This window comes from Rhipicephalus microplus, chromosome 7 (assembly GCF_043290135.1).
Source record: "Rhipicephalus microplus isolate Deutch F79 chromosome 7, USDA_Rmic, whole genome shotgun sequence".
Classification (NCBI taxonomy): domain Eukaryota; kingdom Metazoa; phylum Arthropoda; class Arachnida; order Ixodida; family Ixodidae; genus Rhipicephalus; species Rhipicephalus microplus.
The window spans coordinates 87,359,125-87,381,589 of NC_134706.1; the positions used below are offsets into that span (position 1 = coordinate 87,359,125).

At 47.6% G+C, this 22,465-nt stretch overlaps 1 protein-coding gene across 1 annotated transcript in view; it reads left to right on the forward strand.

Moving 5' to 3' along the window:
• Positions 1-20,403: 20,403 nt before the first annotated feature.
• The window catches only part of defl (Integrator complex subunit 7), a 48,462-nt gene continuing 46,400 nt past the window's right edge, over positions 20,404-22,465 (forward strand). Inside the window, exons 1-2 of the mRNA XM_075869432.1 lie at positions 20,404-20,734; positions 20,855-21,131. Coding sequence (XP_075725547.1) covers positions 20,536-20,734; positions 20,855-21,131 — 476 coding nt within the window. The 5' untranslated portion in view covers positions 20,404-20,535. The remainder of the gene's footprint in view (positions 20,735-20,854; positions 21,132-22,465) is intronic.

A 22,465-nucleotide genomic window follows, 5' to 3' on the forward strand; every position in this document is an offset into this window, starting at 1 on the left:
ATCGAGGTCCATTGTTCGTCCACACAACACCTGGCATTCCAAAACGAGCAAAACAACTCTTGACCGCAGCAACCATCGCTTTTGCTGACGAAGTTCTGAGTGTGACTACTTCTCGAAATCTGGAGTAGTTGTCGACGATGAGGGCTTAGTCGCGTCCTTCCAAGTGGAACAAGTCGATTCCCAGGCGTTGCCATGGTCGTTCCGGTGTTGGCGTTGGTGTCAGTGGCTCAGAGCGCAAGGATCGGGTCTCAGCACACCCATCAGATTCAACCATTAGGTTCTCGATATTCTGGTTGCAATGGGGCCACCAAACGCACTCGCGGGCACGCTCTTGACTGCGGCGGACACCTTGATATCCTTCGTGCTGCAGTGCGAGAATGTCATTGCGTTGAGCTTACGGGATGACAATGCGGTGATACAGTAATGGTAATCCACCGTACACACTCAGTCTTTCTCGCTCCTTCCAGTATGGTGGTAAATGGGTCGGAACTCTTTTCTTGGATGACCAGCCTTTCTCACAATAAGTCATAGTTGAAGAACACTCGCTATCTTGAGCTCGAAGGCGACGGATCTCGTCCAGCTGATTTGCCAGTTGTGGAGGTAGATCACTGAGAATTTCCCTTATATAAACTTCCAAGGTTCTGACTGCTTTGGAAGTTGGCGAGTCGCAGGGTGCTCGTAATAGTGTGTCGGCTGTAGCTAGCAGTTTTCCAGGAATATACTTGACGGAGAACTAATAGCTCATCAGTTTTATCCGCATACGTTGAATTCGAGGTGGCAAGCCGTCTAGATATTTGCTTGACAGGAGAGCTACAAGCGGAACGTGATCGGATTCGATTTCAAAGCTGAGTCCTCGTAGGTATTGGTCAAACCTGGCGACATCCCAAGTGTCAGCCAGAGACTTCTTTTCCATTTGATTGTAGCGTCTTTCTGTAGTAGTGAGAGATCTGGGAGCATAAGCAACTGCTCGTCCTATTCCTGACGCTTGATCTTGGAGTAAGACGGCGCCAAAGCCATGAGAGCTTGCGTCAGCCGATACTGTAATTTGGTGATGGGAATTGTACATAGCCATACATGTGTTGGTGCTCAGCAAAGACTTTCTCTTTAACGCTTGCTCTTGTTTGTAACTCCAGCTCCATGCGTTGTTCTTGTTGATTGAAGAGGGCACGAATAGGTGCGGAGATCTCAGACAGGTTTGGAATGAATCGAGCCACATGGTTTACCATTCCAAGTAATCGGCGAACCCCGCTAACATCGATTGGTGGTGGGAGATCCATGATAGCCTTGACTTTTTCCGGGTCTGGACTAATTCCTTGCTCGTTGACGGCAACCCCTAAGAATTTGACAGAAGAGACTCTGAACGGAGTCCTTTCATTAGGAGTTACGCCCGCTTGATGTAAACGCGCCAAGACGTCAGCTAGACGCTGGACGTTCCTTTGACGGTTCCAACCAAAGACGAGTTTGTCGTCTTTCACGTTGGCAACTCCAGTGATGCCTTCGAGCAGTCTCGACATGAAGCGTTGGAAATACTCGGGTGCTGTCACAATGCCAAAGGGAAGATGCTTGTAGCAATAGCGGCCAGAAGGTGTGATGAATCTTGTCAGCTTCTTCGCTCTCACGAGTTAGTTTGATTCGGTGGAAGCTGGATCTTGCATCGAGCTTGGAAAAAATTCGTGCCCCACCAAGCTGGCCTGAGATGTCTTCAACTGTTGGCAGAATGTAGCGTTCCCTCAGGATAACCTTGTTAACCTTCGTCAAGTCAACACAGAGCCTATACCCGCCCGACAGCTTCGGCACGGCGACGAGGCCTCAACACCTTGTGGTAGGCTTGTCAACCTTGCGACTGACTCCTTGGGTTTCCCTTTCATCCAATTCCTCCTTCACATGCTCGAGCAGAAGCAGAGATATTCGTCGAGGAACGCTTAATGAAAAGGGACGAGAATCTTGAGCGACGCGGATGTGGTATTCTTTTTGCACTTCCTCAAGTCTGCAAAAAAATTTGCTTGGAGTGACTGAATACCATCCATGGAGTCCAAAAACTGAACCATGCCCAAGTCATCAATTGCCGGTAATCCCAGGAGGTGTGCCGTCTGGTTCTTGATAACATACAGTCTTTGCACAGACACTTTGTTACGCCACTGCAAGGTAGCAACTAGTGAAAGATTCCAGAACGTGCAACCTTTGATTTCCAGGACCTCATACCTCGGCGTCCGCTTTATCCTAAACAGTAGCTGATGCCGGAAAAGGATGTGAAGGCACCGTTACTTCGGCTCCTGAGTCTACCTTGAAGTGTGCGAGGTGACCACGTGAATGTCGGCATATCGTGCCCGACGCGTACTGAGCGCATGAAGTTCAACTGAGCCTCACAGCTTTTTCCCATGCTTGGCCCGGAAAACAGCAATAAAGTGACCTTGCTTCTTGCAGAAATCGCATGTGGCCTTGCGAGCTGAGAATTATTTTCGAGAGTGGTGACCACGGCCGCAGTAATCGCAAGTAGATTGAGTTATTGGCTGCACTCTGCACTGACTTGCTGCGACGCGATGACGCGTTCTTCGCGCGTTGCGCCGCGTCCACGTTTAAGCTGTTGAAGGCCCCGCTCCCACTGGGAGTTTTGCGGGATAGACGCTCTTTTTCGGCTTCTTCGTGAACACGCGCTTGGCACGCAAGCAGAGTGGGAACCAGCATCTGCCTCGACTTCCTATACACGATGAAAAGATCATTCTACGCCCTCGTGGAGGGCTTTGCCTGGATATGTGCACGCGCCCTGATCTTGCCAGCGCTCTCTGGAGCGCTGCTGGTTTGACTACCAAAGACCGCGAGGACATCGCATTTTGACTGCAACCGCTGCAAAACCATCAGCACGCCCCAGTCCCATGTGGCCGACGCGTTATACAGTGTGCGGGAGCTGAGGCTCGGTGAGCGTGTTTATCCCGTCACAACATACTTTGCGGCTTCGGACAACTCTTGCAAGGGTATTGTTCCTGGCATCGTGCCTGGTACGTCGTCTTCCACGCTAGTAGATGAACTTGTGGCTCCTGCAACCGAAATACTTCAAGCATGCATGATGGGTCAGACCAACATTGCGTTGGTCACTTTCGAAGAATTGAAGGTCCCTCGCTACGTCCGCTTCTACGGGGCCGAACTGCTTGTTACCCCTATCACCTCCGACTAGTGGTTTGCAAGATTTGCCTTGAGCTGGGCCATCGGGATGACCATTGCCCTGCACCAGACGTTGTCGCATGCCCGACGTGCGACACCGACAACCCCACCCAGTCGCATCCCTGCACTCCCCACTACAAATCCTGTGACGGACCTCACCCTACGATGGATCCAAACTGCCCTCGGCGTGAGAGGCAGGCACTCAACAAGGCATGAGTGCGGAAAGCCCTCAGAAATGAACTGCGTGAACTCCAACCCTCCAGTGTCAAGCAAGACAGCTGAGACCCGCCATTCACGCACCCCGACGAAGACAGAAGACTCGCGCTCCAAGAGCCAATCCAAATCGCGTCGCAAGCCAAAGACCCGCTCTAAGTCCCGGACCCGTTTCAAGTGCCGGACTCACCTTAAGTCCCGCTCCTGCTCCAAGTTTCGCTCCTGCTCCTGCGAGGAACCACGGCGTCCATCGGAGACGCGTACTCCTTCCACATCCACACGACAACCCTACAAGAAGGCTTTGCAGAGCAAACCTGTTGGCAAGGAGGTACACGCTTTCTCCGAGCAGCAGGGGGCCCCGGAACGGAACGCAACCAAGGTGGCTCCTCGGGAGGTAGGTCAGATAGAAGGTCCCCCTCAGCTTGCTCCGTCCCGCCAATCACTCCCCACAACGTCCCCTCAGATCACTAAATCCTCAACCCCTGATCCTCTCGCGGAAACAGCACGCCAACGTCGAGACATGAAGGCGCATTGCGAACGCCTCCAAAAGCAAATGGACGCACTGCAGGCATCAGCATGCAAGCTAAGATATAACGCCGCGTGGGAATCCTTCAAATTGAGATGATGGAGCGCGTGGAGTCATGTATAGAACGCATGCTCGCACGTACCACCACCGTGCCAACTACCGAGACTAAACTTGGTCAAATCTCTCGGCTGTCAACATCCAATGCGAGCGCACGGCGCTCGCACCCTTCCACGCGCCCTTCCGTTTCCTGCCGCGATGAAGATGGCGTCGCGTGACCCGCCAGGACTAGTGGTGTGGCAACGGAACTGCAGAGGATTCCGCCAAAAGCGGAATTCACAGCAGCAGTACGTAGCCGCATCCACTGACGCTTCTGATATCCCCTTACAAGAACCTCAGGCTACAACACTCTCTTGTGTGCCTCTCCTCTTGTGGGAGCCCTAGTTTCGAAACATGTCACATATCGCGTGCATACCACTGGTAGTGACATCCCTCACCAAATAATTGAAATATTTACGCAAAGCTCGAACAGTGGAACCTTCTTTTTACTAAATGTGTACAGTTCCCCCCGTTCGCATACGCACTGCTTTCTCTGCCTTCTCATGGAATTTGGGAGTTTTGGGCGGGTTCGTGTGGTTTGCGGGGATTTTAACGCTCCACATACATTTTGGGGTTATGTCAAATCGCAGGCCACAAGAACACTCTTGTGGAATGATATTTGTAACATGAGATACACTTACTAACTGACCCAGAGCGCCCCACTTGTCTTAGCAACAGTATATCACGTGACACTTACCCTGACCTCACCTTTGTACGCAATACGGGCCCGTTGGTAGCGCATGGTCCTCTAGAGGAGCACTTTGGCAGAAACCACTATATTATGGCGACCATTCTGCCACTTAATGGTGCCCGGAGGACCGAGCGGCGTTTACGCATTACAGACTGGGTCAAATTCAGGGAACGTCGCCGGGACCCACCTGAGGGGCAAGGTTACGAGCGATGGCTTGACTTCTTTGCTCAAGACATAGAGGCCACCACGCGCACATTATGTACTACCACCGAAACACCATGCAGGCATTGACCCACGTTTGCTTCATCTTTCGGACACGCGGAGAGGGCTGACACGACGATGGAAACGCCAATGTCTGAATCGTAAACTGAGAAAAAAAAATAGATCAAATTACGCGGGAATCTCAAGAATACGTAGCGACCCTTACCAGAAATAACTAGCGAGGATTCTGCAACTGGCTTTCAGGAACATTAGGCGCCGCAAAAACATGCTCGATCCTTCAATCCCTCGCAGACTCCACCACCACGAAAGCAAAGACATTTCAACAGTTACACGTCCTAATACACAAGTATCGAGACGACCCCTCGAGACTTCTCAGTGAGCTCGAAAAACGTTTCATTCCGACAGGCCCAACACCGCATGACCCTGACTATCCGCACGTAGGCGAGACAAATGAATTGTCACGATATCACGGTTGAGGAAGTACGGGTAGTGTTACAAGTTCTACACCGTAACACTGCACCGGGAGCAAACCACATTCGGTTCACCACACTCCGCAACCTAAGTGATGTGGATATCACCCACCTCACCGGTATATTCAATAAATACTGCCGCCATGGTACGCCTCCCCAAGCATGGCGACACGCCGATATTTCGTTGATTCCCAAGCCGGACAAACCAGCTCAGGTTCAAAACCTACGTCCCATATCTCTAACCTCCTGCATTGGCAAGCTGATGGAGCATGTACTCTTGCGATGTCTGCAGCTCTTCTTAGAACAGCAATCCTTCTTCGCGCATTCTCGATTCGGATACCGAGCTCATCTATCCGCCAAAGATGTACTGTTACAGCTACATGAGGAAGCCCTAGGGCCTCCTTCTCGCGGCCAAATGAGAGCACTCATTGCTTTAGATTTGAAGGTGGTCTTCAATCATGTTTAACACGACCTCATCCTTCGCAATCTAGCCAAGTCGCATTGTGGAACTCGAATTACATCCGCTCATTTCTTCGTTATCGTACGGCCACTGTGAGAATGGGACCGCATCGGTCTGCTACGATCCACCTTACAGGACGTGGGACACCACAGTGCTCCATTCTTTCCCCTACATTATTTAATATCTAACTGGCAGGACTTCCCCGCTTGCTTGACTAGATCCCCGATGTCGTCCATGCTATTTGTGCGGATGACATCATTATCTGGTCGACACGGGGATCTGAAGGAGCCATACAGGACCAACTGCATAAAAAGTGAATGCTGTCGTTGAATACGCTAAAAAAATGGCTTGCAATGCGCTCCTCGAAAATCGGAGCTCATCGTCATTCGCTTCCGAAACAGTAGCCCTCCTCCCCCAATTATTGTGCACGTGGATGGCATACCCATACCACATGTCATTCGTGCCCGCATCCTTGGACTACATGTTCAAGCGGATGGCAAAGCTAACTAACCGCCGGCCTTTTATTTCGACAAGTTGACCAATTACTGTCCATGATCCAACGGGTTTCAAATCGGCGCTCAGGGCTTAAAGAAGAAGACCTGCTGTGCTTGGTGGAAGGCTACGTGATCAGCCGGCTGACATATCACTTGCCCTTCCAGCGGTTGACCAATCGCAACAACTACGCATAGACGCCATGACCCGCAAAGCGACAAAGCTGGCCCACGGCGTTCCGAACTATACTTCCACACGTCTTCTTAAGTTGGGGACACACAACACACTAAGTGAGCTGCTCGAGGCAGATTGGGTCAGTCAGCGCCAACGCCTCCTACTCACCTATACTGGCCGCAATCTCCTCTCACGCCTCGGGTATCCCGTCCCACCTCTTGAGATTGAAACCCGCCCCACGCCCTTAACGCCTGTGATACAGAAAATACTAACTGTTCATCCCTTACCACGTAACACGCACCCCCAGCATCACAAGGGCCGGCGCAAATCCCGCGTACGATACCTCAGCCGTATGCTCGAAGACATCCCGTAATCGCATACTCTTTACACGGACACAGCCCGAACTCGCGAAAGTTTCACCTCGGTAGTGTTATATGGCACCGATTCCCTGCAGGACTCGGCTGCAATGCTTGGGTCACATGCCACTCACGGCGAAATTCTTGGAGTCGCTCTAGCGATACGATACGCTATCCGTGTTCTCAGTGAGGTCTACATATTGACAGACTCGCAACAGGCATGTCGGACCTTCCTACCAGGACATGGCATCCGAAGAGCGGCCCACCAAATTCTCAATGAAATTCCGCTAACTGAGTCAAACGGTACTTTTCGCTTTCACTTACTCTGGAGACCTGGTCATGCCTCTCTGTCGGGCAATGAACGCACATACGCTTTTGCCCACGAAATTTCCCTTCTGGCGGCTCGGCAAGGCGAGGCGACCATTTCGGAGTGGGGGGGGGGGGATCCTCTTCTCACTTACAACGGCATTCTTCGTAACTACTGGAACGCCCGTCGCACTCACAGCGCCCCACCACCTTCTTTCTCGCGAGAGGAGGCTGTAGCGCTACGCCAGCTACAGATTAAAACACTTCTCAATCTAGTATCCATAAATTCTACCCGCAGTGCTGTGCAGACCGTTGCCCCGGCTGTAAAAACTCGCCCACGACCTTTCATGTCTCCATCGAGGGCACTGCGAACATCTTTCCTCCCTTAGCTGCTTTTCTTCACCCTTTACGTAACGAGGAGCTGTGGGATGATGCTCTCCGCGATGGACCTCCCGAGGTCCTCCGAGCTCTGATACAGCGGGCCCGACTCGTCGTTGGAGTCGTCCTAGGGACCCCAGACTAGGGGTTCCTCCCACGCCCTCCTTCTTCATGCTTTTGTCAACGAAGACGTTTCTCTTTTTCTCTCTCGTTTTCTGGTGCCATCTCATTTTTTTTGTCTGCCCCAATTCACAGTGATGGCGTCGCTTGGTTGCAGCCAGTTCACATCAAAGCTTTTGGGCGAGCATGACTCATGCCATGAGTGCGTGTTCGTTAGGTAATCTGTATTCGTCGAGCAGGGAGAAACGAAGACAGTGATGCGTCGTGAAATATTTCGTTTTCTGCATATGTCATCGCCGAGAATATGTGTGCGAGTGATATTATCAGCGAAAGTGGCACTACAGCCACCTCAAAAGTGACACCAGTGACCTGACAGTCTTCAGCAACACCAGCAGCGCTCCTTGGACGAAAAAGTGTGCTTGGAAATTGTTGCGTTGCATACGTTGTCAGTCTTTCGGCTGCCTAGTATTGTTGATACAATAACGCCGAAGATCGCGTACCGCGACACCACTCCTGTCGGCGTCTACGAAAAGAGTCGTTCCTTGCGCTTTGCCTGGGTAACAGATGCGTTCATGTACATTACCCTATTTACTGTGGAAAAACAGCGTCCTTGGCAGAGTAAAAATTGTGTTTTGCCCACTTGGATTTACGAACGTCAGACGCCCGCTCATGACCAATTGGTGCCAAGACTTCTGTTTCATGTCGTTGCCTTCGCGTCCCCTAAAAAAAATAACGTGAGTGTCTGCAGAAAGTTCTTGCGTCTCTAAAAAAAGGAAAACAATGACACCGTCCAAGTATGCACGGAAATCCCGGAAATGGTTTCTTGGCTTTGCGTTCCAATCGCCCAGTACCTTCTCGGCCGTACCTTTTTCTGAAATAAATCTCAACGCTTCAAAGAAGCTTAGTGTTCTTTACCTTAAAATGAACATCTTATTTATTTTCTTCAAATAAACGTACGGTTTATTGTATGGTGGTCGTGCGAAAAAGTATATGTTGGATGCGCTTGCGAAACCAAAACCGAAATTGCACGAAAACGGACTACTTGGCGCAGTAACACCTGTGCAGAAGCTCCGCCTCGTAGCTTTGGCTGTGCTGCCGCAGAAAGTTGTCGCCGAGTATAGCTGCAACTACCCTCTTCTACACTCTCTAGCACCACATGCTCCGGTTGCTAGGGGCGAGGATAAGCTCACGCGCTAGCTGCTGTTGCTATGAGAGAGGGAGTGAGAGCGAGGAGATAACAGCTGCCGGCGTACGGACAACGCCGGATGTCTGACAGAGTCCGACTAAGTAATGCATTCGCATTTCACAGCGCGTACGAGTCATTTAGGACTACGCGAGGTTTCATCATTCTTTTGTTTTCAGGTACGTGTTAGATATATAGTGTTAGGTATAAAGCAAAAGCCTTAGATGTCACATGCAACACGAAATTTGACCATCGATGATGACTATGCCGTTGTGCCGAGTGAGGCACAAGATCATCACGTTATATGGTGTTACATTGACGTCACAGATAGCAAAATATTGTGATGTCATCAAAGTCTAGCTTGACGTGATGTGACTTAACATCCCACGACTAGTCTAGTGACTTTACACATGACTCAAACAAGACTAGAGTCACTGTATATGCTATCATAGATATACCTAAAGGTAGCATATACAGCAGTAACTTTAAACACGACGCTATTGTAGCACCCTGTAGCTCTGCAACGGCTATATGTGGCCAGGCCTTGTAGTGCCAGCACAAAATTAAGCTCTCAGTAAAGTACATTACCTCCCGCTCAAAAAAAAAAAACATCTTTCTGCCGCTTTGTATCTACACATGGCTCCCTTTAGCGAGAGCCATGTTTGCATTTTGCATGTTCGAATATGAAGCTAGGGTACTTTGTTGGATGCGTCATCGGGCTAAGACATTCTGAGTCGAAAGACGCGCATACGAACGTAGCATTAACTCACTGAACCGTCTTGTCTATTGTGTCAAGACAAGGAACAAGGGAAATTATGATGTAACGTACTGCAGAACGGCCGTGAACTCGTCTCCACTTATGCGAAGAAAAAACTTTCGTAAACTGTTGTGGCCACATCCGGGAAACAGAACATGTTATGTAAATGACAATGTTCACGGGTATCTGTACTTCTTCAGTTCCTTGTCCCACACCGCTTTGTGCGATTCAGTCGCCGAAACATGCGTCTTGTCCTGCAGCTGTAATTCTTCAGCGTCCCGCAGCTCATGGTGGCACGTTCGACGTCTATCGCCACGGTCCAATGATGGGTCCAGGCCTGGTGTGAAGTGCTGTGGCTGCGACGGGCTGATCAGCTGTCTTCGTTGCTCTTGAAATGTCTGTTTGCATGGTCGCGGCCGGCTGTGAAGTTGCAGGCCGTGGGATTGATGTTTTGTGCACGAAGCGGCTGACCCGGCTTTCGAGGTTCCGCGTGAGGCAGGCTGCGTTCTATTGCGTTCCCTGCTTGTTTCACGTTCTCAATCTGGGACACCTTGCTCGCTTGGTGTTGTTGCCTGCGCGCACCCTGGAAAACTTGCTTAGCAGCGACGACATCGAAGTGCCCGATGGTGGATTGGAAATGTGCGAACGCACTGCAGAACTCGAACTGTAAAGGAAGATGGTAGCGAGGGCGTCTGCTCCTGCGATCCTCGCATCGTACGGCCTCGTTTGAAAGGGTGAAGGGTGTAGTTGGGTTTGTGCACACAGGACAGCAATGCATTGCTTCGTGGTACCCTTCCATGGTCAGACCTAGATACGTCCGAAGTGCATGCAGACTTCCGGAGTTGGGTACCCTGTCCTTTCTGGCTTTGTGATGCGTGGTCCACATTTTCCAGAGACTTGAGCATCATTTTGTTCACGGGAGATGAGAGCGTGGTCAACTTTCTTCCGACTGTGATTGGTGGGGTTTCCTCGTGGGTGTCGAAATACGATTCGAGTGATCGGCTGTCTTGCGGAGTGTCCGCATTTGTGAAATACTTGAACTTCGGACAGTCAATGTCATCCCAATTCCACGGCCGTGAGCCTCGCAGGGACATGCTTCAGGTACAACAACAACAACAACAACAACAACAACAACAACAACAACAACAACAACAACAACAACAACAACAACAACAACAACAACAACAACAACAACAACAACAACAACAAGTTTGACAGGATTAGGCTTACCGAAAATAGGAGTTACACCCGGCTCGTTCTTTTTCCTGCTCACCTTCTCTTGTGGCTCATAGTCATTGTATGCGGAATTGGCCTTCTGCTGGCGATAATGACCTATATATGTATATACATCACTGGCACACAGCTCGCTTGCCGAGAAAGGAATAAATTATCTTTAAAATAAACAGTTATGAACTTTATTGGCATTGAGAAATTTTAGAGTAATCAATAAGTAATCAATATAGTTCTAATAATAAGTTCACTTCAAATTTCGAGTCACACCCTGTCTGATTTAATTTGTTTTCCAATGATGGAACAGACATCCTTGAGACATCTCTGTCCTGATGAGGAGTATCGCAAGGACACGACATCTGAAGCTGATGTTTAATAGTGAGAAACTCAATTATAAGCTGCTTCGAAACTTTTTCTGATCTGAGTTAACGGAGGCAGTGCATTTGTGACCGCTGAATGTGCTGATCCTATAATACTAGTTAAGCATTCATAATACACCACTCAACGCGATTGGCTGATGATCGTGCTTATACAACTATGAGTTTGGAAATATTTTTTGTATGAACTTTTGCAATGTATTGAAATAAACACTGTATTTTTTAAAAATAATATTGTTATTATTGTAGATAAAAATAAAGACAAATGCTACGGGCGCGGAAAAGGACGAAGACCTCTTTTTGATTTACGTAATGTAGATTTAAATGCTCAAAATGTGCTTTTTTCGGGGCTTCGTGTCTAGGCCAAAGCGACGGGAAGATGGTTGACGCATTGCAGGAGTTCGTCGAAAGTTCAAAGAGGTTTAAGCGTTGAAATCATTGTTCGGTAGATTTTAAAATTTCCAAAATCATATTAAATCAAATACGACGCTTTATTGCGTTACACTACAGATTATTCACAATTCAACCATCAAATTCGTCTTGCTGCATCTTTCTTTTATTTCTCGTAATTAGATTAATTTTAACCTGCTATTAAGGAAGAAATTCATGAAAACTATCCGGTTCTTGGCCAATCCTCTAGCGTGGGTATGCGCCACATCATCAAGGATCTTGTCTCGACTTGACTTGACGTAACGTTGTTCAAAAGTCAGTCATTGAAAAGCCTAACAAAGTGATATTATGAACTCATGGCGAATGCCGCTGAGTGAGTATGAGCCATCGTAGATACGACAGCAACAACACCGGCGGGTACGAGTCATTTACGCTAGATTTTGTTTCTTTTGTTTTGTCGTACGTGTTAGATATTGCGAAATATATTGTTAGGTAAGGCGAAAGTCCAGCTTAGATGCCGCATCCAACAGGAAATATGCGTCTATGTAAAATTTTTATAGAGCATGTTTACGACGTTAGAGGTTTAAAAACGTGTTACCTATTTTTGGTGCCTAAAACGTTGTTTTGCCTGCCCATTTTTGTCGCCTAAAATGTGCTTTTTATTGCTAGAAATGCGGCCTCAGTCATCAGTGCACGAATCAATTAATGGTGTATTGGGTATCTTGTAAGCGGAGCTCTATTGGTAGCCCCAAGAAAGTAGCGGGTTGTAAATATGATGCTCTTCCAGCTTTCGCTATGACCGTGCTGTGCTTTCCACGCAGGCATGATGTTTTTTATTAATAAAATGACTTTTGCAACATCATGATCATGGGATAATTTATCGCTATTGATAAGCATGATTGTTTGTGTGCCGTACACTAAGCGTCATTAAGGAAGTACGTGTTAATGGTGTTTATATTTATTATTGATACACAACAGCTGGCACAGCCTTGCTGCAAGAAAGAGAAAGACGACGTTGGTGGCTGGTTGTTGATGAACTGGTATGCTCGGATTGCCAGTCAATACATCCACCTTATTATCGTTTGGAGCCAGTCAGTTGGGCGTGCTATTCTGTCAGCGCTACATAAATTAATTCAGGCAGCCGGGAGGATACGCTGCTAGTGGTACTGCCAGATATATATCCAAATATTTGTCCCCCTTCCTCATTCTTGTTAATTTGTTTTATATATTCTGGTTTATCGAATTCTTCTGCACTTTTTCTCACGTTTTTTCAAAGGAACATTATTATTGTTCTTATCTAATTTCTCTTTCTTTTTTTGGCAAGCGTTGTAAAAAAGTATCTATTATAAGGTACAGTGTGGCCAATCCCCCATGTGGGTATGAGCCAAGATCTCCTAGGCGACAAGACAAGACAAACTGTCGCCACCTTGTTCGCCGAGCACGGTGCATCGTATTTAATTTAATTAATAAGTTACCCGTAACATTATTGGTGGAGGTGCTGGGTAGCACTGACCCGCTCGTACCGGTGCAGCCAGGAGTCAACGTCGATGGTACCGTCAGCGGAGAAAGTTCCAGGATCCCGCAGGGGTGGCAGGGTGACGTAAGTTGTCGACTCGGCTGGAGAGGCCGGTGGTGATGAGGCACTGGTAGTTGAAGTAGCCGAAGAGTCCCCGGTGTTGCGACCACTGCGCGTCTCCATCGAGGTACGGGAGTCGTCCACCTCCACCAATAATGTTACGGGTAACTTGTTCAGCCGGCTGTCTTCACCTTGAAATGCATGCCTCTACTTTCTCATCTGACCAACCCACCCCAAAGTCGCCTTTGCTGCATTGATTTCACATGCCTTCCGCCTAACTGTGTCACACATATCGACCTCTTCTCTACACCACCTGTACCTGACGGCGATTACATGGTGGCACCAATTCATGATGCTTACGCATGGCGTCGCTGTTCCGCACACCATTTTGACAATCGTTGAAAACCGCACATGCCTTCCTATTGTCAATTTTGCCCTCACTGCCCAAGTTCTTCCACAAGGTATCTCCCTGGCCGAAATTACTGCTCTACAAGACCATACGGTTGAACCCCTCAGAGCGGATTATTGCTGCAATTCAGACCATGAACCAACTCTATCACGTTCATCGGGCGTCGACGTTGACCACATGGTACCATCAGACCTCGCTCCTGATCAAGCGGAAGCCCTTCGTCACGTCCTGGAGCCCTATAGTAACATTTTCGACTTCGCCAGCACGGCTTTAAGCCGAACGAGTGTTGTTACTCATCGCATCAATACTGGTGACGCGAGTCCCATTCACTGACGTGCATACCGTGTTTCCGCGTCCGAACGTACAGTCACACAACAAGAAGTCGAAAAGATGCTTGCAAAAGACATAATCGAGCCCTCTTGTAGCCCCTGGGCTTCTCCTGTCGTAATTATCAGAAAGAAGGGTGGAACATGGCGCTTTTGTGTAGATTATCGGCATCTCAACAAAATGACGAAGAAAGATGTTTACCCATTGCCTAGAATAGACGATGCCTTAGACTGCCTTTACGGTGCTACGTATTTTCCACTATCGACCTTCGATCTGGCTATTGGCAAATCTCTGTGGACGAGATGGACCATGAGAAGACCGCATTCGTCACTCCTGACGGTCTATATCACTTCAAAGTTATGCCCTTTGGTCTCTGTGATGCGCCAGTCACAATCAAAAGAATGATGGACTCATTGCTCCAAGGGTTTAAAAGGTCAACCTGCTTATGTTATTTAGACGACGTTATCGTTGTCTCGCCCACATTCGACTCCCATCTGAAGCGTTTATCGGCGATTCTTGAAGTTTTTCGTCGAGCCGGACTTCAACTGAACTCGTCGAAATGCCACTTTTCTCGTCGTCAAATAACCGTACTTGGCCACATCGTCGATGCCGCAGGAGTTTGCCCGGATCCCGAGAAAATACGCGCCGTCACGGACTTTCCTGTTCCGAAGTCAACAAAGGACGTTCGCAGTTTTGTAGGCTTTTGTGCTCATACATTCGACGGTTTGTTAAGGACTTCGCCATAATTGCACGCCCCCCCACAAACCTCCTGAAGAAGGACACCCCGTTTTTCTGGGGCGCTGATCAAGCCTCATCTTTTTCCCAGCTGACGACGCTCCTTACAACACCACCGATTTTAGCTCATTTCTATCCATCAGCTCCAATCGAGGTTCGCACTGACGCTAGTGGGCACGGCATCGGGGCAATACTATTGCAACACCAACGCGTACATTACCGTGTTAATAAAGCAAATTATATTAAATTATATTATATTATAATATATTAAAGCAAATTTCGATGCCATTAACATTGAACTGTCTACTTTTCTTGACATTTTTCTAGACAATTTCGACAACCGCCCAGTTGAAGCTAACTGGAACTTATTCCTGCGAAAAGTCGACGAGCTAACCAACAAATACATCCCGCTTCGCAAAATCTCTTCGCATGCCAGAGCTCCATGGTACAATGCCTACTTAAAACGTCTATCAAACCGTAAGAAGCGCCTTTACCGTAAAGCGAAACTGCTGCCCACGAACGCTCGGTGGGTTGCATACAAAGTAGCTAACAATTCCTATGTATCCGCTGTCAAAAATGCAAAATCCAATTTTTTCCAGAGTACCTTACCTAGCCTGCTTCTAAACAAGCCCCAAAGCTTTTGGCGTGTAATTAATCCAAGCACGACTGATTCAATTAAACTGCTGGACCATAATGACGAATCCATTCCCGACAATGAGTGTCCGTTGTTCTGAACAGGTTTTTTTGTAGTAATTTTGTGGTTTCTTCCAGTAAATCTCTTCCTTCCCCAAAGCTGCACGATTATCCACTCATGAATTCAGTTATTGACACTAGGGGAATTTCTAAAATAATACAGTCACTTAAGCCCTCTTCAAGCCCTGGTGTCGATCTTATCACTTCTAAATTTCTTCAAGGTACGGCCTCGTATTCTTCAATTCTTCTTACCAAACTTTTTCAACAATCCATTGACAGCGGGTCCCGACCTATCCAGTGGAAAATCGGTAAGGTGGTCGCCGTTCACAAATCAGGTAGCAAAGAATCTCCTTTAAATTACCGCCCTATATCCCTTACGAGCATTCCTTGTAAAGTCTTGGAGCATGTCTTGTACACAATCATCGTAACGTTTCTCGAACCCAACTCATTTTTCACGGATGCACAACATGGTTTTCGAAAGGGATTTTCGTGTGAAACCCAATTACTGTCTTTTACACACCAGCTTCACCGCATTCTTGACCGTCGCTCCAAAGCGGACTGTATTTTTTTAGATTTTGCAAAAGCCTTTGAGAAAGTGTCCCATAATCTCCTGCTCCTGAAACTTAGCAAACTTAACCTTGATCATGATGTGTTCAAATGGCTGGAACACTTTTTGTGTAGCCGTACACAGTTCGTTGCAGCCAACTCATATAATTCCCCAGAATGTTCTGTTAATTCGGGCGTACCCCAAGGCTCAGTCCTGGGCCCCCTCTTATTTTTAATTTACACCAATGACCTCACTGATTGCGTTTCATCAAGCATACACCTGTTCGCTGACGATTGTGTGATATTTCGTGAAATTAACGACACAAGCGATGTTAGTATTTTACAAAACGACCTTAACGCTATTTCAAACTGGTGCAGTCTTTGGCTAATGAACCTTAATATTAAAAAGTGTAAAGTTTTACGCGTATGTCGAACTTCAACCACTCCCGCCTCGTACCATCTTAATAATGTTCTACTCGATTGTGTTTCATCCTACCGGTACTTAGGTGTGCACATTACTTCTTGCCTGACCTGGTCCGTTCACATAAGCAACATTATTAGCAATGCAAACCGTATGTTAGGCTATCTTCGTCGCAATTTTTCTTCTTCACCTGCCTCTCTAAAACTACTGATGTATAAGAACTTGGTTAGAAGTAAATTAGAATATGCTGCTTCAGTTTGGGATACCAGCATGGTTTATCTGATTAAAGCCCTCGAACTGGTCCAAAATAACTCTGTCCGGTTTATCCTACACGATTACGATCGAACAGCAAGCGTTAGAGCTATGAAAAACTCGTTGCAGCTGACTTCCCTTTCTTCTCGTCGTAAGTTTTTTCGCCTGTGCCTTTTTCATAAAATCCTCCATAACAGCCCCCACCTTCGTGCTAATCTTTTTCTTTCACCGTCCTACGTGTCCTCTCGCATCGATCATGCGCACAAAGTTGGTATACCGATATGCCAAACAAGAACGTGTTCAGAATCTTTTGTCCCACGCACCAGCAAAGACTGGAACCAGCTTCCTGGAGCGACTGGTGCGATTACTGATTATCAGCTGTTTCGCGCTGCACTAACAAACATTGTAAACTGAGGTTACTTATGACGTGTGCCTTTTTCGTTTTTTTGCGTGTTCTGATGTGTTTTGTAGCTAGAATTGTATACTAAGATTATTTAAAATATGTACACTAGATCTCTTTTGTTCTGCTTTTGTGTCCTAACTTTGTTATCAGCTAAAATTGATTATTTAGTAAACGTTGAATCCTGTACTCCCCTTTACTCACCTTCTGAATCCATTTTTTGTAAACTCACTCCCCTCTTCAATGCCTCTGGCCCTGAAGGTACAATAAATAAATAAATAAATAAATAAATAAATAAATAAATAAATAAATAAATAAATAAATAAATAAATAAATAAATAAATAGCATATGCAAGCCGACTGCTATCTACCGCCGTGCGCAACTATTCAATCACGGAGCGTGAGTGTCTCGCTCTTGTGTGGGCAGTCGCTAAGTTTCGTCCATACTTATACGGGCGTCTATGCCGGGTAGTAACCGACTACCACGTGCTCTGCTGGCTGGCCTCACTCAAGGATCCCACAGGACGCCTCGCTCGTTGGTCCCTACGATTACAAGAATACACGTTCAACGTATCGTACCAAACAGGGCGGTCACATCAAGATGCGGATTGTTTATCACGCTACCCTGTCGAAGAGGCTGCCCATACTGACACCTTTCCAGACCTTCTGTCCGTGACGCAGCTACTCAACCTTGGCCACGAAGAACGCCGGGATGCTTCCCTGCGAACCATCATTGACAAGCTTGAGTCAATGCCTCGCGACGCATCTCTACAAATGTTCCTGGTAAAAGACGAGATCCTGTATCGCCGTAACCTCGATCCATATGGCCATGACTTGCTCCCCGTCATACCAGCACATCTTCGTGCGACTGTTCTCAACCAACTTCATGACGCTCCTTTGGCGGGCCACTTGGGCATCTCTCGCACATACGACCATGTACGTCGTCGTTTCTTTTGGCCTGGTCTTGCCCGCTCTGTTCGACGCTATGTCGCCGCTTGTGAGCCCTGCCAGCGCCGCAAAAAGCCATCTTCCCTACCAGCTGGATTCCTTCAGCCGATCGACATTCCCATCGAACCTTTTTTTCGAATTGGCCTCGACCTGCTTGGCCCATTCCCGATCTCCAGCTCAGGCTACAAATGGGTCGCTGTCGCCACTGACTATGTGACACGATACACTATCACACCAGCACTTCCGACGAGTTGCGCAACTGATGTGGCGGACTTTCTGGTATATGATATTATTTTAGTACACGGAGCTCCATGCCAACTTCTCAGTGACCGGGGCCGGACCTTCCTATCAGCTGTCGTTGATGAAATACTGCGCTCTTGCTCTGCCAAGCACAAGTTTGCCACTTCGTACCATCCGCAAACGAACGGTCTTACGGAGCGCCTCAACCGCACCATAACCGACATGCTTTCTAAATGCGTAGCGGCCGACCACCAGGACTGGGACGTTCATTTGCCATTTGTGACGTTCGCATATAAGTGGTCACGTCACGACACTGCCGGCTATTCACAATTCTATCTTCTATACGGCCGAGAACCCGCCCTACCATTTGACACCTTGCTGCCCTTGGTCACTGAGTATGCCGGCGAAGCCATCGCGCGAGCCAACCACGCACGCCAACTCGCCCGCAGCCGCCTGCAGGCCTCACAGGAGCACCAAAGACAGCTCTACGATTCCCATAATCGAAACATGCACTTTTCACCGGGTTCCCTTGTCCTCCTCTGGTCCCCCACTCAGCGTGTAGGGCTTTCTGAAAAACTGCTGTCACGCTACACGGGACCATACCGTGTCGTTCGCCAGGTGACTGACTTTACATACGAGATCGTTCCACCCGATTCAACGTCATCATCGTCACCTTCGAGTGACATCGTGCACATAGCTCGACTCAAGCCTATCACCCTCCTTCTACCGCATCCGAGTTGCTCAAGCACCGAGACGGTGCTTCTACCGCCGGGGGGTTATGATACACAACAGCCGGCGCAGCCTTGCTGCAAGAAAGAGAAAGACGACGTTGGTGGCGGGTTGTTGATGAACTATCACCGTTCAGGCATACATCACAGCGACTAAACGATTTTCTTGCTAAATTATGGTCTCTTTATTTTTCTTCATTTTTTTCTGCAAACTTGATATCGGCATTTCAAATCAAAATTAAGTTACAAAAGTTTTGTAGGAATGACGCAATGCTGAAAGTATAGGGCAAATTCACCTTATAATCTGCCAATCCCCTCCTTTGGGTACGAGCCATTTGCACAGGGAAACAACAACAACAACTGTCGCCATCTTGTTCGCCGAGCACGGTGCATCGTATTTAATTTATTAAATAAGTTACCCGTAACATTCTAAACCAATGTGTTCCACGTGAAAAAGCAGCCATTAATTTTCACGACACAAGGCACGTACTGTAGCATGAGGGAGTGAAACAACTCAACGCCCAAAATTTATGAATGCCGCAGTGAAGACATAGTTGGATTATCAGGTATGTTATGTGTTGCTTGATTGTTGGATAATTCGCACAAAGACTGACCTAGGAAATGGAAAAACTGGACTTCTCACGGTAGCCCGTATGCTAACGACCGAACAGACAGCTATAATGACTTGTATATTTCTAAATCAATTCCTACACAATTTTACAAAACTCTCGTCTCAAAACGTCTTGGCTAGGTCTTGTCAAGACGTTTTTTAGACGTCATTTTGGGTGACACTATAACACGGCTACCCGATGGTCGGATAGTTTTCTACATTTACAGAATGTTTCGACCAATGACTTCTGTTAGACATTTCAGCTAGCCGTAGCCTGTATGCTAACGACCAAACAGACAGTTATAATGGCTTGTTTTATATTTTTAAATCGATTACTACAAAATTTGAGAAAAGTCTCGTCTCAAAACGTCTTAGCTAGGTCTTGTCAGGACGTTTTTAGACGTCTTTTCGGGTGACATTAACACGGCTACACGATGGTAGGATAGTCTTCTACATTTACGAATGTATTGACCAAGGACTTCTAATAAACATTTCAGCAAGCCGTTGTTTTTTAAAACGTGAAATAGCTTCTTTTGTTTTTATTGGATAGATCATTGTGCCGTCTTTGTTTACTGTTTGAAGCGAAGTCAGTTTTAGATATCAAACAATACTCGAAATTCACAGAAGGAAAATTTATGTGCAAGCTGAGGAGGCTAAAGAAATAGACGGAGCGTGTTCTGATTGAATGCTGATATATTACACCCATGTTTATATTTATGCACCAGCCTTGGTTTTTAGGGACACCAACGGAAAACTGAGCACGTACGTACGCCTGCGACAGAAATGACTGAAACGGTTAGATTGGTGACAGAGCTGACAGAATAGTAGATAGAAAGGACAAAACTAAAAAAAATAGTAAAATTACGTTCATTCTGCCATAAGAGACAGAGATCGAGTTGAGCTACACGTGTAGGCAGGCATCCACTGAGGCGGCTCCTAACATAAGCGCGGAAAACTAAAAACACACGTTACGTCTCCCCTCAAACTCATCTACAAGGCCGGCTATGCCATAACGGCCCTAGAACAACTATCGAACCTAACCGAACCACGATGGCCACACACCACACTTCACCACACACACCAAACAAAACCGACAATTTATCCAGCGGCCGTGCCAGAGGCAACACTGCACCGATCGTCATCGTCACCGTCATGGCGTCCGCCGGTCAGCGGTTGCTGGGTTTCGGAGACGCTACGTTCACCGAAACGGACCAGGACGCAAATTCAGCGTTGACAGAACTCGACAAAGGTTTGGAAACAACCGATACGCAACACCTATTTCTTACGCATAAACGCGCTGAACGTTCATAGCGCCGTTCAAGCTGGCGCCGGCATCTGCGGGCGGCATCATCAAACTGCATTTGTGCAGGACTCCGGTCGGGCCGGCTGGGCGAGCAATGCGAGACCATCGTGCGGTTCCCGCGTCTCTTCGAGAAGTACCCCTTCCCGATCTTGATCAACTCGGCCTGCTTGAAGCTGGCTGAGGTGTTCCGAGTGGGCAGCAACTTTCTACGCATGCTGGTGCTCAAGGTGGTGCAGCAGAGCGAGCGGCACCTCGACAAGGTGCTCAATATCGATGAGTTCGTGCGGCGCATCTTCTCTGTCATGTACAGCAACGATCCCGTCGCCCGAGCGCTGACGCTCAGGTGAGACGACATGCTCATATGTACCGAAACAGGTTGTCAATTGTTTCTTGGCTAAGAAGTTCTCTTTGGAAGAAAACCTCCCTTACCGCTTTCGTAAGAGTTACTATATGTGCGCGACGTTGTGCGAAGCCATATGTCCAAGGTAGCTGCAAAATGCCAGTTTGTTTTGTTGTACGCGAAAACCCACGTACGCACAAGCACACTCAACCTGTTGTTATTCACGATTGTCCATTTTTTTCTGCGGGGTAGAAACTAGTTTATCTGTTCGTCTAATCCTTATGGAAGGTCGTGGCGTGCAAACCTAAGTTATAGCGGCTAAACTTGGAAAGGACCGAGCGAGTATGCAGAATGCAAAAAGGCTGAGATCAATCAATCAGCCGACATCATGAAACCAAGAGTTCGACGAAAAATCGTCTGGTCAGAAATGCTCATGGTCAAAGCTAAAAGGTAGGCACTGACCAAATACAGAAAGAAATGTATTTGGTTGGCGTCTTCCTTTACCTCTGACCAGGTGACGTCATGCTTCCCTCGTTGTTGTAATTGGGTGAACCGGGGAACATGTGGTATTTTGGTGACTCCTGAACAGTGAACCGATAAAGGTGAAAAGAATTGGAAATTAAAGTGGATTGTACAGCAGTAATAATGCCTAGCATGCTGATAGGCTACTTGATGGTACAATATCTACTTGTCAACTTTGTTGCCATTCAACAATTTCTATCATTTAGTCAATGCGCACTAGCCTTGCATGAGAAAATGAACAAGGGTTGGCTGTGTTGTGGCTGCTGGCATATGAGAGAAGAAAAGCTATAAAGGGACAGAAAGTGCCCTTCGTTATGCAAGAAGTGTTCCATCATGTGTCAGTCGTAATAATACACATAGTGCCGACAGCTGATAAATCACAGCCTGACATGTTTGATGTTAAAATGAATGACTGCTTGTAGTTGGGTACAACTTTAGAAGGCCGTGAAGTTTCCACCTCAAAGGTGGGTGTATGCAAGCCTGTACCAATGAGTGCTTGTTTAGGACTGGCATCATAAAGCACATGGTCGGTGACCTGTGCTTGGGTGGGACTGTTTTTTTGGCCGTGTAGGCAATCAATTGTCACATTTAGTTCATCTGGGCAGGCTTTTACCCCGCACAATATCCCTCATAGGGCACCTACTGTAAAGCAAAGCCCACGGTGTGTCAATGCACTTGGGAATGTCCACAACCACCGCCTGTCCCCCTATTCCTTCACCTTCACATTTATCCTGGGAGGCTGTGTGGACAACCTCAAAGCCGTAGAAGTAGCGCCTGCTAATTCAACGGGCATGTGGGGTGACGCTAGCGAATGC